The sequence below is a fragment of the Leuresthes tenuis genome, unplaced genomic scaffold (genome assembly GCF_036924035.1).
Source record: "Leuresthes tenuis unplaced genomic scaffold, fLeuTen1.0.hap1 SCAF_16, whole genome shotgun sequence".
Classification (NCBI taxonomy): Eukaryota; Metazoa; Chordata; class Actinopteri; order Atheriniformes; family Atherinopsidae; genus Leuresthes; species Leuresthes tenuis.
In genome coordinates, this window is record NW_027325370.1 from 11780771 (window position 1) to 11793896 (window position 13126).

The 13126-nt window shown below is 38.4% G+C and overlaps 1 protein-coding gene across 1 annotated transcript in view; it reads right to left on the reverse strand.

Annotated features, from left to right (window-relative positions):
- LOC140271926 (pleckstrin homology domain-containing family G member 4B-like) overlaps nucleotides 1–8483 on the reverse strand; it is a 29234-nt gene extending 20751 nt beyond the window's left edge. Inside the window, exon 1 of the mRNA XM_072367221.1 lies at nucleotides 8423–8483. Within this exon, the coding sequence (XP_072223322.1) occupies nucleotides 8423–8449 (27 nt within the window). The 5' untranslated portion in view covers nucleotides 8450–8483. The remainder of the gene's footprint in view (nucleotides 1–8422) is intronic.
- Nucleotides 8484–13126: the final 4643 nt, after the last annotated feature.

The window sequence follows — 13126 nt, forward strand, 5'->3', positions numbered from 1 at the left end:
CTGCAGCTGAGGACAGTTTGAATATCTCTGTCCAGTATCATTATGAAACAGAAATAGTCTTGGACATTCCTGAAGTTAAGCAGGCTCTTGCCTGGGCAAGAAAAAATCTCCAACAATGAAAAAAAATGGGAAGCACACAGTCTGACTTCAGACATTCCTGAGGCACGTTTAACCCCATGTACAATGACATGACCTTTTTTAGTATTTCTTTAATCTGCAGTTTGCCATTTTCGGCTGATGTTATCTGGTGGGGAGTGACAGGAAATGCAGGGATAGTGGATGTCATTCCCAGGCCGGATATAAACTGGGTCGCTGTAATTACATGGTGCTCTTTTAGGACCCCTAAACTACGCTACCAGGATAACCCTAACTATGCCATTACAAGAAAACCCTTTTGATAAAATAAAATGAAAACATGCAGATAATATACTTAGCTCATAATTTAAAAAAACAAACAAACAGCAGAGACAGTAAAAGACAAAAAACTGCCTAGTTTTTAGTTTGAAAATTGTAGCCCCCGATTAACTTCAGTTCAGAAATTTCCTCTTCTCTCTTATTTACATCACAACAATACCCCCTCTCAGATAACAAGTCTGACCCATCAGACATTCAGTCTCTTAATATTACAAAAACAAAATGCCTGAGAAATATGTGAAACACAATAAGCACAATGTTCAGATTTGGCCAAACATCAAAATCTCAACACTCATGCAGCCTTGAAATAAGCATGAGAAGAATCAATTTCCTGTGTTTATCTCTACTTCCTTTCATCTGGGCTAATACACACAGATTCCCTACTGGATTACACAAAATATTTAAAATGGTTTTCCTGCTGCCACACAAAGAGGGAATATTGATTTATGCCAGTTATCTTACAGAAAGGAGCCCTCCCCGTCCGATTGATTATCACAGCCACAGCATGAAATTATATATCCCTAACAACAAAGGATATAACAGGTCAAAACCTTTTAACAGTGCTTTACTCACACCAAAAGTGGCTATCAAAAGCAAAACAAATCAGCTGACAGGTACCTTTCCTCATCTTTCAGCTCAGTTAATCTATCCTGATGTACTAAATGCTTAGTCACACAGAACCATCAGATGTGTTGTCAATAGGCACTGTTGAAAAAAGAAAAACACTTGAAAAACACTTTGCAATTGGTGCCGATTAATTCAAACTTTTGTTAAAACTGGTCTCAAGAAGTGTCAAATGATATTTTACACAGAAAAAAGCCTTGGGTCTCATTCTTTGCACTTCCTTCAAAGGAAAAATACTGATATTACTGATGCTATAAGCATTTTTATTAAACTGTTTAGAAGAACCAAATGTCTGTCGTCAAGCCTAAACCTCACATGTATCTTCAACAGCTATGAACACAGGGCTGTTTTACAGAATTATGAGCCGTCAAATCTCCCCAGAATGGAGCTGTTACACAAGCTGACGGCTGCCAATAGTGACAAAATGTATTACTGTGAAACTTTTCATAGCTAACCAGATTTAAATATTTTAAGATCACACTATGCAAGACATCAAAAACATAATATCAGGGTCACATCTTGAGAATGCACTTTTCCTCTCAGGTGAGAGGACTCCTGTTTGCTGCTCTGTTGAGTCATTCACTGAAAAATTACCCACGAGAACAGCTCTTGAAAACATGTGAGCCATTCCTTACAGAGACGTCATTTTGAGCAAAATTCAATATTGCAGTGATGGTGACAAACCACAGAACAATAAATAGAGCACAACAGAGCTTCACATGAGCCATGGTAAAGGATGGGGAAACATTTTTTGGTAAAACACGTGCATAGTGAGGTTTGAATCATTTCTAGAAAGAAAGCAAAATGCTAAAACGATTCCAAAGATTTTTAACGGACTTCCTTCTTTAAATGTTTGTGCACCAATCCTTCATAATGGAATATTAGCTTTTAAAGTGTCATTTGTGTTTCCAAAATCCATTGAAATGTTACCTTTAACTTGACTTTGTTGTCTTTCTCATTTTACTACAAGCAGAGGATGTTAAAATGCAAAATTACAAATAAACAAAGTCTCTGCCTGGAATGGCTAAGTTTATCCTTGATCATTTTTTTTTCTTTTATTACTAGTATGCTTGCCTGTAACTTTCATGAATTGTGGTTGTCTTACATAACAACCAAAGTGAGAATACGAGATGAAAATACACATCATATCTTGTTTTCCCCAAAACATATTTTTTAAAGCCTTTTTTTATAAATAATTTACCTTTCTGTGCTATTTTCAGCTTGGATATCTGCAGCAGAAGGGGAGATTACTCAGTGAAAAGGTACCAAATTCCATCTAGTAAATGGATTCAGTAGACAAAACAATGTACCTTTTAGTCTAAAAGCTGCACTTCCAATCTAAAAGTTACAAATAGTCACAAGTTATTTTCCTCTACATCTCTTTCTTTTCTTGAGTACAACATATTAACCCTCATCACCCCTGGTGACGCCTGAGCAAAAGCAAAAAACAAATCACACTGTGAGTCATAAACATTACATAACCACAGAGGCTTCAAGATGGCCAGACAATATATTTAGTAGATTCACTGGGATCAGCAAATCGGAGCTCGCAGGAGGCAAACACCAATCACGATTGCCTTGATCAGCACAGTGGTTTGACAGTGGCTGGAAAGTGTCAATCAAGAGGTAGCGAGGTCTGTATTTAAGCCATTAAAAACACGTCAGGGAATTATGAATGAGTTGAGCCTTTGAGCACATCTTTAAAATAATTTTGAGTTGGTTGACGTATCCGTGTTGTGTGTGCATGAGGTGTGTTATTATATCAAAGTGTGGCTTAGCCTTCGCTGACATGCTCATCTCATCTGTAATTAGCTCACAGCTGTGCTTAATGTAACTCACACCGGCAGATTTCATGACAAACAACCAGAAACAACCACTTAGATACAGGACAAACAGGTGAAGACACCCTTGTACTAATAAGAGCAAACATTAAAACAGGTAACACTGAATCCTAAATGTGTTCAGACACATATAAATATCACTGCACTAACTCTTTAATGTTTAGATATAATTATATGAAGTGCATCACTGCAAACATTTTTGCTGAAAAATATTCAAAAACCATTAATAAGCTGGAGCTTGAAAACAGGCAGGAAGGTGATCAGATTGTATCTTGCCAGTAGAGTAAATTCAACATTTTGCAGTTGTCCACACCCATCAGTTAAACACTTTGAACTGCTGCCATGTAGCTGTGTCTGCTCAGTCAACTCAAACTGACTGTCTTTAAAAATAAATATACATGGCACCTCAGCCAAAGCAACACGAGGGAGTGAGCTTTCAAGGTAAAAGGCAGGTGGTGATTTGTAGCTTAACAAGCAAAGATGTTGGCCAGACTGTTGTGTGTTTTCCATTGAATCATCGGGACAGGACAAGATGTCTTTCTGCAGAAAGAAAAAGATGCTCTGTGTAACCTGGTCAGCACAGGAAGAAATACCCAAACATTGAGGTCAGTCAGAAAACAGGAATAGTCGGCTTAATGGACTCTGGCATTGACGACACGGCAAATATGCAGGAAAGAGGGCGGGAAGATTTACACACACACATACACACACAGATTCTTGCCAAATCAAACCTACAGGAGAGCTAGGCGGGCATTTTAAAATCAGCTCCTAACAGCCAGTGAGTGCCAAACAAAATCGACTTTATGTACAAATGAGGCACACCCTCTCTGCAATGTACGTAGGTGTGACAACACACAGAAAAGACATTCATGAAGGAGTTTCCTCCTCTGGATATGTAGGCTAAGACTCTGACAACAAACAAATTAAAACAGAGGAAAGTCTTTTGGGCCAGATGTAAATGCAAATTTCAAACAGTACTGATTTCCACCTTCTGGAGGCGAAAACATGCCTTCTGTCAGGTATCGCATGACTCACATCTTACCGTAACACCGTAACAGGTAGGAGGCAGAAACAGTACAGTGGCTGGTTTGTGAAACCTGCCTTAATGTTCAGTAACTTGAGCCTTTCACCTTGAGTCAAAACGCTCAGGCAGGGCAGCAGCCAGTGTAAGCTATGGGAAAAATGCTGCATGTATAGTACCCAGTCAGAGTAATGGGTGTTACAGTATAAAGGGCCTCTTGTCAGGGCATAATAAATAAATGACTCTATGGTGCTATTTTAAAAGGGAGACAGGGCTGCAACTGTCATGTCTCTGTATGTTACAAGGCAAAACTACATGTGTGAATCATTTCAGGTATGTTAACCAGAGCCAGGTGTGTATCATAAAATGTGTAGGGCTGATAGGAATGACCTTCAGAGTTTTACACTTAAATGATGTTTCTTACTTTTTGTTAAACAAACATATTTAATACACAAATATATTAAAAATGAATAGCAAGTCCCACATTTTAAAATCTGGAACCATCTAAAGTTCAGTATTTCAGTTGACGTTAAAGGCCTTAAGTTCTGGTCTGTCACCTCAAATGACAGATGTAACAGGAAAATATATGAGTTCACTTCCTAGAGGTTGAAACTAATAAATATCTGGGACCTTATGTTATAACATGTAAACTCTTAACAGGAAATTAAATACCAATATATGAAAATGACTGGGAAGATGCATTCATGACTCAGACTGTGTTACATAACATCTGCAGATTTAAGTTTAAATATGGAAATACTGGAAATTACAGAGATCAAATCCTGTGTTTCAACAAGAATGGGATGAATGTTGACACATCTCACAGATAACAGAACAGATTGTCACTTTACCATCTTCCCTTCTGCTTGCTGTCTTTCCCATTCATCACAAGAGCTGCATTTTCTGAAATAATCCAAAAAGAGTGACAATCATCCACAGAGCTGCTCCTGCTCAGTAGCTGCTGAACCAAAATGAAATCCATTCTGCTCAGCCACTCGTTCACAGCTGAGTCACTGAGGGCTGATGAGCATTCATCAAGTCTTAAGCCAGTCCAAAAGAGTCTGTGTCCCTCTATCTCTCCAGGTTACTGAGCACTCTCTGCTTTCTGTTTTTCTGTCTCTCTGTGTTTGTTGTTTGCCTGTCAGAGCACCTCAAGTGCCGAGTGCTATGTTTGTCTGAGAGTGGGGATGTGACCAAACACGAGGAGAGCTGAGAGAGGGAGGGAGACAGAAAGAAACTGATCCTCATACTAAGTCAAAGTATATGCAATAGAGGTGGTGACTTGTTTCAAAGTAACTAGTTCGAGTACCATACTCAAATTCTACTCTTTTTGTTTCAATGGGTAACGCAACATGTGAGTGTCGCAATTAAAGTAATCAGTTATTTTTTGTCACTTTTTAAACAAAAAAATCTACTGTTTAATAGGTGAATGTGAATCCCTGTTTCTGTTGTTGTTATGAAGAGCAGTCTGAGATGTATACCTCCAGCAAAGCTGAATAATAAACCTAAGTCAGACATGGACTTAGCTATGCTACATCATGCAAATCCAAGAATTGCTTTCTGAGTCCACCTGCCAACAATAAGAAAAAACAAACTTACAAAGTCCTTTTTCTGTAGACACCACAACATGAAGCTATTTAGTTCTTCATGGTAGGAATATTTTAATGTGACAAGTTAGTTTTAAAAGTAACATTACCCAGCACAAAGTACACCAACACACATGCTTGTATACAAACAGTCTAGTACAGAGCTTCCATACCTTCATTAATATGATAATTAATTTAAAATGCCAACAGTTAATTTGTTCCTTGATACAACCAATACACTGTCAACTGAAACATTATCATATAAATTCAGTGTGTGCGTGTGTCTTTGTAAAACTCAAGTTGTGTACACAGTTAATCTGGTCAAACTGTATCCTCTAAAGCACCGAAATGCAGCTGCCAATCAAGAATAGGGCTGAGCTTAAACACGTGGTGCTTTTCATCAAGATAAGGCCACAGCTCTAAGAATATAAGTCCATTTGTTGTCCGCTGACAAAATGATTTTCCTTTGTCTCCATAAAAACAGAAAGAAAATAGTTAAAGAGTATTTAACCTTGTTGAGAAACTGCAAATTGTGGACCAATGTACATATTTTATGTTCCGCCATGAGACAAAGTTGCTTTAATCCCCAATTATTTTAGTATAATTGACAATAACATGATTGATGGATGGATGAACCATGGCATAAAGATATTATCCATTCATCCTTTTTCTACGCACACTTAGCCCAATTCAGGGTTGTGATAGGGCTGAAGCTTATCCCAGCTGCCATATTGGAATACCTTCACAAAAAAAAACATCAGTTTTAAAATGTCCACACTACAACTAAACTCCCAATATCTCCAAATAATTGAATGAAAACAATGTATTCATATACATGGAAGACAGATTGACAATGGTTTAATAAATATGGAGGCTTGACATAAATAGACATAAATATGTCTTATGACATGACAAAGACTTGAAATTCACCTAAAATAAGAAGGAAAAAAAAAGTCTTAAAACTTCAGTGTCAGGAGGGAACCAACCAGCTTCCCAGAGGGCTAACCACACTAACAAAGCTACAACTGCAGACCGTAATACTGCACACTGGATAACTCAGCAAAAGCACCACAGAATTGCTCTTTCTGTCACAAGATTGTGGATGAGACACTCACATGGATCTTTTCCACAGGGTATAGGATGATTATATCTGGTAAGGGGAGTTGAAACAACAGATGAAATGGAGAAGATCAGACGTGAAGATGTGAGAGAAGAAGAAAAATATCGAAAAAAAGAGTGGTTACTGCTGGGTGAAACGTCACACACAGCTGTTGAGAAACAGAAACAAGAATTTATTTGTATGTTTGACCTGGTCACGTCAAAGAGTGACAGAGAAAGATAGACAGTGATGCCTCACTCTGACCTAGACTATGGCAGACAGAATCCATGCGCCATATTCCTCTAAAGCGTTTTTCTTGCACCCGGCTCATCTCTACCTGTTTCAAAGTTTGCATGAAGGGAAATCAATTTCAGTCTCTTTTATTTAGGACATACTACATAACGTTTTGCTGTGGTCGATAATTTTGAAAACTGGGAAGCCGATGGAAAAAAATATGTTGCTGATATTATAGATCGGGAGCTTACATGTACAGTCAGGGACAGCATGTCACTGTTGGCTGTTGTGATTAGTTATTTGACATTTATAGAGTTGTTTGTACTCAGTTAAATGTCTGCTGTGATTCATTATGTTCATGGCCTCGCTGACTTTTGTACGATAAATTATTTAATGTGTAAATGCCACAGGGAGTAAATAATAGAAGCATGATGAAATGTCCTTCAGTGTAGCTACAATACAGTACCACTGTGTGATTTTCTTTTATGGTTTTTTAATGGCAATGCATTGTTAAACAGCAACACAGGCCATCATGATGCATCCCATCCATCTATCCATTTTCTATACCCCCTTTATCCACTTCAGGGCCACCTTTCTGTATCTTAAAATTTGAAATTGTATAAAAGCCATCAAATTGGACACAAAATTAATTGCAGCAGTGTAGGACACATTAAGATTTTTTAAATAGTTTCCCAGTAACTCTAAAATACTTTTGAGAATGCCTGCAAAACTACTTTTTTTTGTCAATGTAAGCCAAGAAAATGGTGTATAGGTGATATAAAATTTCACTTCACTTCAAAACTTCAAAATTTGCAATACATATATACATATATATGGCTGCAACAGTAAATATTGCAATGCCTGAATAATTGGCAAGTGACCTTTGAGGAGAAAGATTAACAGGGGACTCGACGGGTGACTAGGGTTTGTTTTTAGCTTTAGCATGGACCACCATGCTTCTGACACTTCTGACAAGCACTTACAGTATCCCTTGACCAAGCTTCCTGTATAAGGCAATAAAGAGACAGTTCGGGTTCCACCAGTTAAATCATGTGTCATAACCAGCAGGTCATCATGCAGATTGACTGCTGAATAAATTCTATGGTGTAGCAGCGTTTGCCTGATGGTGTCATGCACTTATACAGAAATATACATATATACACCTGGATCTGACACTATGGCTGCAACTAGCAATGACTATATTTGATTTAATTTCCCCATTACTTTTGTGATCACTAAAATAGATCCAATATAGATCAAATATAGATCAAATAGTTTCCAGAGGTCAAGGTCTTGAAATTGCATATTTTGTCAGAGCACCAGTCAAACATTGAAATACATTAAATCTAAAACCATAAAAGCAGTGAAACTCAACAAAGCCTTTACATTAACATTCTGGCAATATTCAGCTTCAAATGTGTTGCATTTAGTTTTTCTATCTGCAAATTTGACAGTTAATTTCAGCATAAATTCGTCTTGAAACTAGAGATTCATGTCATCACATATGTTGAAAATGTTCAAATCGGCCCTTACGGTAAAATAAGCAAATGGCTCACATGTTGGACCACTTACATAAAGGAAGGAAATATCAGCTGTGTCTTACCCTGAGAGAGAACAACTTGCTCATCATAACGAATCTGGGAGTCGCGTGCTCTCTGCCTCGACTTCAGATGAGAACAAGCCCGGGGAAAAGGATGTGCGTTGCCGTTTTTTTTTAATTTTATTTTTATTTTGTACTGGAGAAACGATTTTAGGTTTTGTGTGTAATTCCTTGCTCTTTCTCCCTCTAAGTGGTCATCCTTCAGGCTCTGTTAATACAGTGAATCCGCTGGGTAACGAAGCAAATATGAAAAAGTCATAAAGGGACACAGACAGACAGGGAGAGGGAGGATGGGAGTAAAAAGCAGCAAGGGGGTGGGGGGCAAAAATGTGCATGTGTGACAGCATGTCTGTGGTATTAGGCTTGAGCAGAGCAAGTGCGTCCTAGCCAGAGGACAGAAGCTGTTGATTCGACTGGTCACAGTCAAGGCCTTGTTGCCCTTGTCCTTATCTCTCTCTCACACTCTCTCACAAAATCCTTTTGTTACACAGCCCATCGCGCATGCATATTACAAACAGGACATTTTACTTAATCCTAAATCTCTACCCCCACCCCTCCCTCTTCATGTGTTTCTTTGTCAGGTCGTCACTGTGAATTATAATCTGCACAAAACCAGCTAGCCTGGGAAAAAAATTAATATTCACAGGATATAGTGACATCTAGTGGTAATGTTGCAGATTGCAGCCAACTGAATACCCCCCTTATTCAGCCTGTGAGAACTATACATGCAAAATATGCACAATGTCTCTTAGAGGAGGAAGATTGATTTGTCCCATCTAGGCTATTGTGGCAAAATGGTGGTACAACGTTGCAGACTCTCCAAAAGGTCCTCGCCATCTTCAGGTATAAAAAGCTTCAACTAGGGTACCAAAACACAGGATCTTTGTTGATCTGAAGCCTTGCACACATGCTTTATCATCAGGGGATGCTTAACCTGGCATATTTTGAATTATATATATCTTCTGACACATTTCTAGCATGCAAAGCCACAGTTTTCCATGACATGGCCACTCCTCTCCGACTCTGTCAGCAGATGTGTTCAAGCTTTGCCTCTTCAGGGCTGCCAGTACAATCTGTGCAACCCAAGTTGCACAATGGAGGTGTAAATCAGAGAAATAATACCTATTTTTTACTATTGATTTAACACTTACTCTCTTCAGCACATAAAGCACAGCTCCACTCAATCCCTTTTCTCTGTTAATGGCTTTACTGAGCAGACTGACAACCTTGGTTACTTACTTCAATCATAAATTAGAGACAGACAGACAGACAGCTGAGTGACTGGCAGATGGAAAGAAAGGGAGAATAAATTTGGAGTTAGAATGCAAATTGCTGATATCCATCTTAAACAATATTTGGATTACAAAATCATACTGCAACTATGAGGCAGTTTTCCTCCATTAACTGTAATAATTAAGCTTTCTCGAGAATTCAAGTTCAAAATAAACCTTAAATACATACGAGAATGGGAGCATGAAATATCTCTGCACTATCAGGTGGTTTGAGCACACTGTCAGAATAAATTACACAGCAACTTGTGATGTATGCTAATCTGACTAATTCCTAGTTATGGTCATAGCTAATGAGAATTGGATTACCTTGAAATCTTTTATTAGCTTGCTTCTCTTAGGAACATTGTTTTACAGAAACAAAAAAGGCAATGAAAGAAAAACTAACAGACATATTCAAAAGGCATGTCAGATATATGTATATCTGTTATTTTCTCTCTTCAATATCACTCGCTCCTTTAATGGCAACAACATAAAGATAAAGATACACATATATTGTCAACAGCTTTTTCATTCTGCCAGCTGTATAAAATCGACTGATGTGCAGACCTGAGCGACATGTCGCCATCTTTCATCTACAGTTCATCAAATTATGTTATTCAGACTTTGCAGTTTATGCCCTCAGACATGGCACACCTACTGCAACACTGAAATCACAGAGTCTTTAGTTAGAATAAATCCAAATTTAAGCCCTTCTCCTGGACCTCTAATATACGAGCAAGTCATTTTTATTGTAGTTAGCCAAATGCCAGTTTGCATGTATAACATTGCTGACCTCTGTTCATGCTTGATTAACAACCCGTTTTTTCTATACACTCTGAAAAAGCTCACTTTATAGGGCCAGGAAGGTATAATCATTTCACCTACCCGTCTGTCCCAAAAACAACTGGCACCCTAGCCCTTGGTGTGAACATGCAAAGTGTTGACATGTGGTTACTTTGACACAACATTAAAAAACAAAGGATCAATCTAACTGTTGGGCATTTCTGCTTTGAGAAAGCTTGCAAAGTGTTGTCTGGTTCAAGGCTTGTCTGACATCTCCTCACAAATGCGACCTACCAGAAAAAGTATTTGCAGGTCATCTGCACTATACCCTGTCATGTTTCCATTTATCCTCACTGTAAATGTCTGTGGAATATTAACAGCTGTACAAAATGAAAAAAAATCCAATAAAAGAAACCCAGCACTCTGAATGTCAGCACTGGCAATTTGGAAGCATTGTCATCAATACTAAACTGTGTAAAAAAAAAGGTGTGTTTGTTCATGAGTCTGTGCACTTTGCTACAACAACTTAAATGGAATGGAGTGTTTAGAAGCTGCTAATCCCAGACAGTGATGGAAACAAATGCACCTCTAGCTTTGGCCTTCTATTTTTACCTCCACTATCCTCAGCACTTCGAGCATGCATCGTCCCAAGCCCTGGCTTAGGCACCTAGCACCTCATTACCATTCTGTAGGGCAGTTAGCATAGCAAGAAACATTTCCTCCAATGAGCAAGTGGGGGTCACAAGTTCATATAACTGACAGCTTTATGACTGCACTTTTTGCTTCTGTGTTTCTTCAGCTTTCTTAAAAATATGTGGGATGCAGGCACTCTGTGAGTATAAGATGATACAGATTGCAGCTAATTACAGAATGAAGTATCCATATAAATATTTAAATGGGTAATGGTCTTTTCAGAGAGCAAACCTATAAACAAGCTATCCTTCTCTTTTTTAAAGGCTTTTCAATTAAATGACCCATAATCTCCACATCTAATGACCCTATATTAATTGGCATTCACAGGCTTACTCATAGTTCATTGATGTGAGTATATTATGATGGTTTACCCTGTGACGTGTGTCTAGATGTTTATCAAGTCTTTCTTTGTGCAGACCAACCAGTATTTGATTAAACTAGCAATACAGACAAAAAACATTCTTTAATATAGACTTATGTGACTAAGTCTATCAGAAAAGGTGGTGCAGTGTTTGTGAATTCACTGGGGAAAAGAAAAAAAATTAGAAAAGAAAAGAAAAGGGAAGAAAGAAAGGAAAAGTAAAGAAAAAATGTGCTCCCAACTCAAATACAAACCAAAGATTTCATTCCTGTGTGTTTGGGTATGCCTTCATCTGTAATTTGTGGTTGGTGGAGAAGGAAGCTACTGGCAAGAAATCCTGTTGCTCTTTAGTCCTAAAATCACAACTGATTCTTGAATCCAAGGTGAGATAGCCTTCAGACTCGGTATGTCTAATATAAACCATTTGAGCTGGCTCTGCTATGAACTAAAAGATAACAGTGTTTCTTTTTGGAAAAACGTGTGCCAGTACTTTAGCACTAAATTACCTTGCTGTGGTTGCCCTCCACCCAGGTTTTGGGTAGTGTTTCTTGCTCTGAACAGTAAAAGTAAGTTCAGTTCCACATTGGTAAAGTAAATATGAGCTCATGTAAACTGTCCCACATTGAAAAGGTGTGGACAGGCTTGGAAAATGTCTTCATTAAGGTCACAACACTCATGTGACACACAAAACTTTTCACTATTCTGGTGTATGCTACATAGCCCAGCAAAACTGCTGTGCTACAGAAAATCTCAGTCGGGGACATACTCAGTGATCCACTCTGTGTGATTCAACGCATAGTTCACTGCGACAGCTCTGAGCTGAGAGACAAATTGACCCAGCGGGGGGGCGATGGGGAGGTGTCTATTTTGGCCCTCCAACTGTCTGTGTGACCCCTGACAGCCTCCTCTGGAGCTGACCTCGCTGGTCACCAGTCAATGCCATCAATCACAACAAACTGTTTGGGATACTCACAATGAGCTGTGAAGCTGCCCGGATGTTTTTTAATTTATTGTTATAATTCATGTGTTTTTATGTGTGTGTGTGTGCATTTCAGATACGACACCGACAGTAGGAACATCGACAAACAAAACAGCCATTGAGGCAGAACAAGAAGCTGAAACTTTAACTAAAGTGAATGATGAATAAGATCCATCTAAAGTGACAAAACAAGAACAAAAGGGAGACTGAGTGCATAAATAGTGCCAACACTGACATGTAACATTTGTGTTAAATGGGTTTATATTCAAAATTATATTCTGAAGCTGCTTCCCATTATCAACAAGTTATTCTCTCAGTTAAGAGCCTAGACAAGTTCTGCCCTGCAGGCAAAGTCTTATGGACCTTTACATTTGACTCATTCAGTGATTGCTCCCAAGACTGAATAAAATGCTGACTGTGATATGATTCACATGCAACCCTGACCTTGAGTGTCAAGACAAATCAGACCTGAAGTTCTTGATCAAATCACCAACAAACAACGGCAGTTTCAGACACACTTTTTCCAGTTTTACCTGATGTGGTCTATGGTAATAAATAATTGATACAAGTTTGAAATATGACAATATGAATTGGTTATCTTTCCAATTCTGACCATCTTT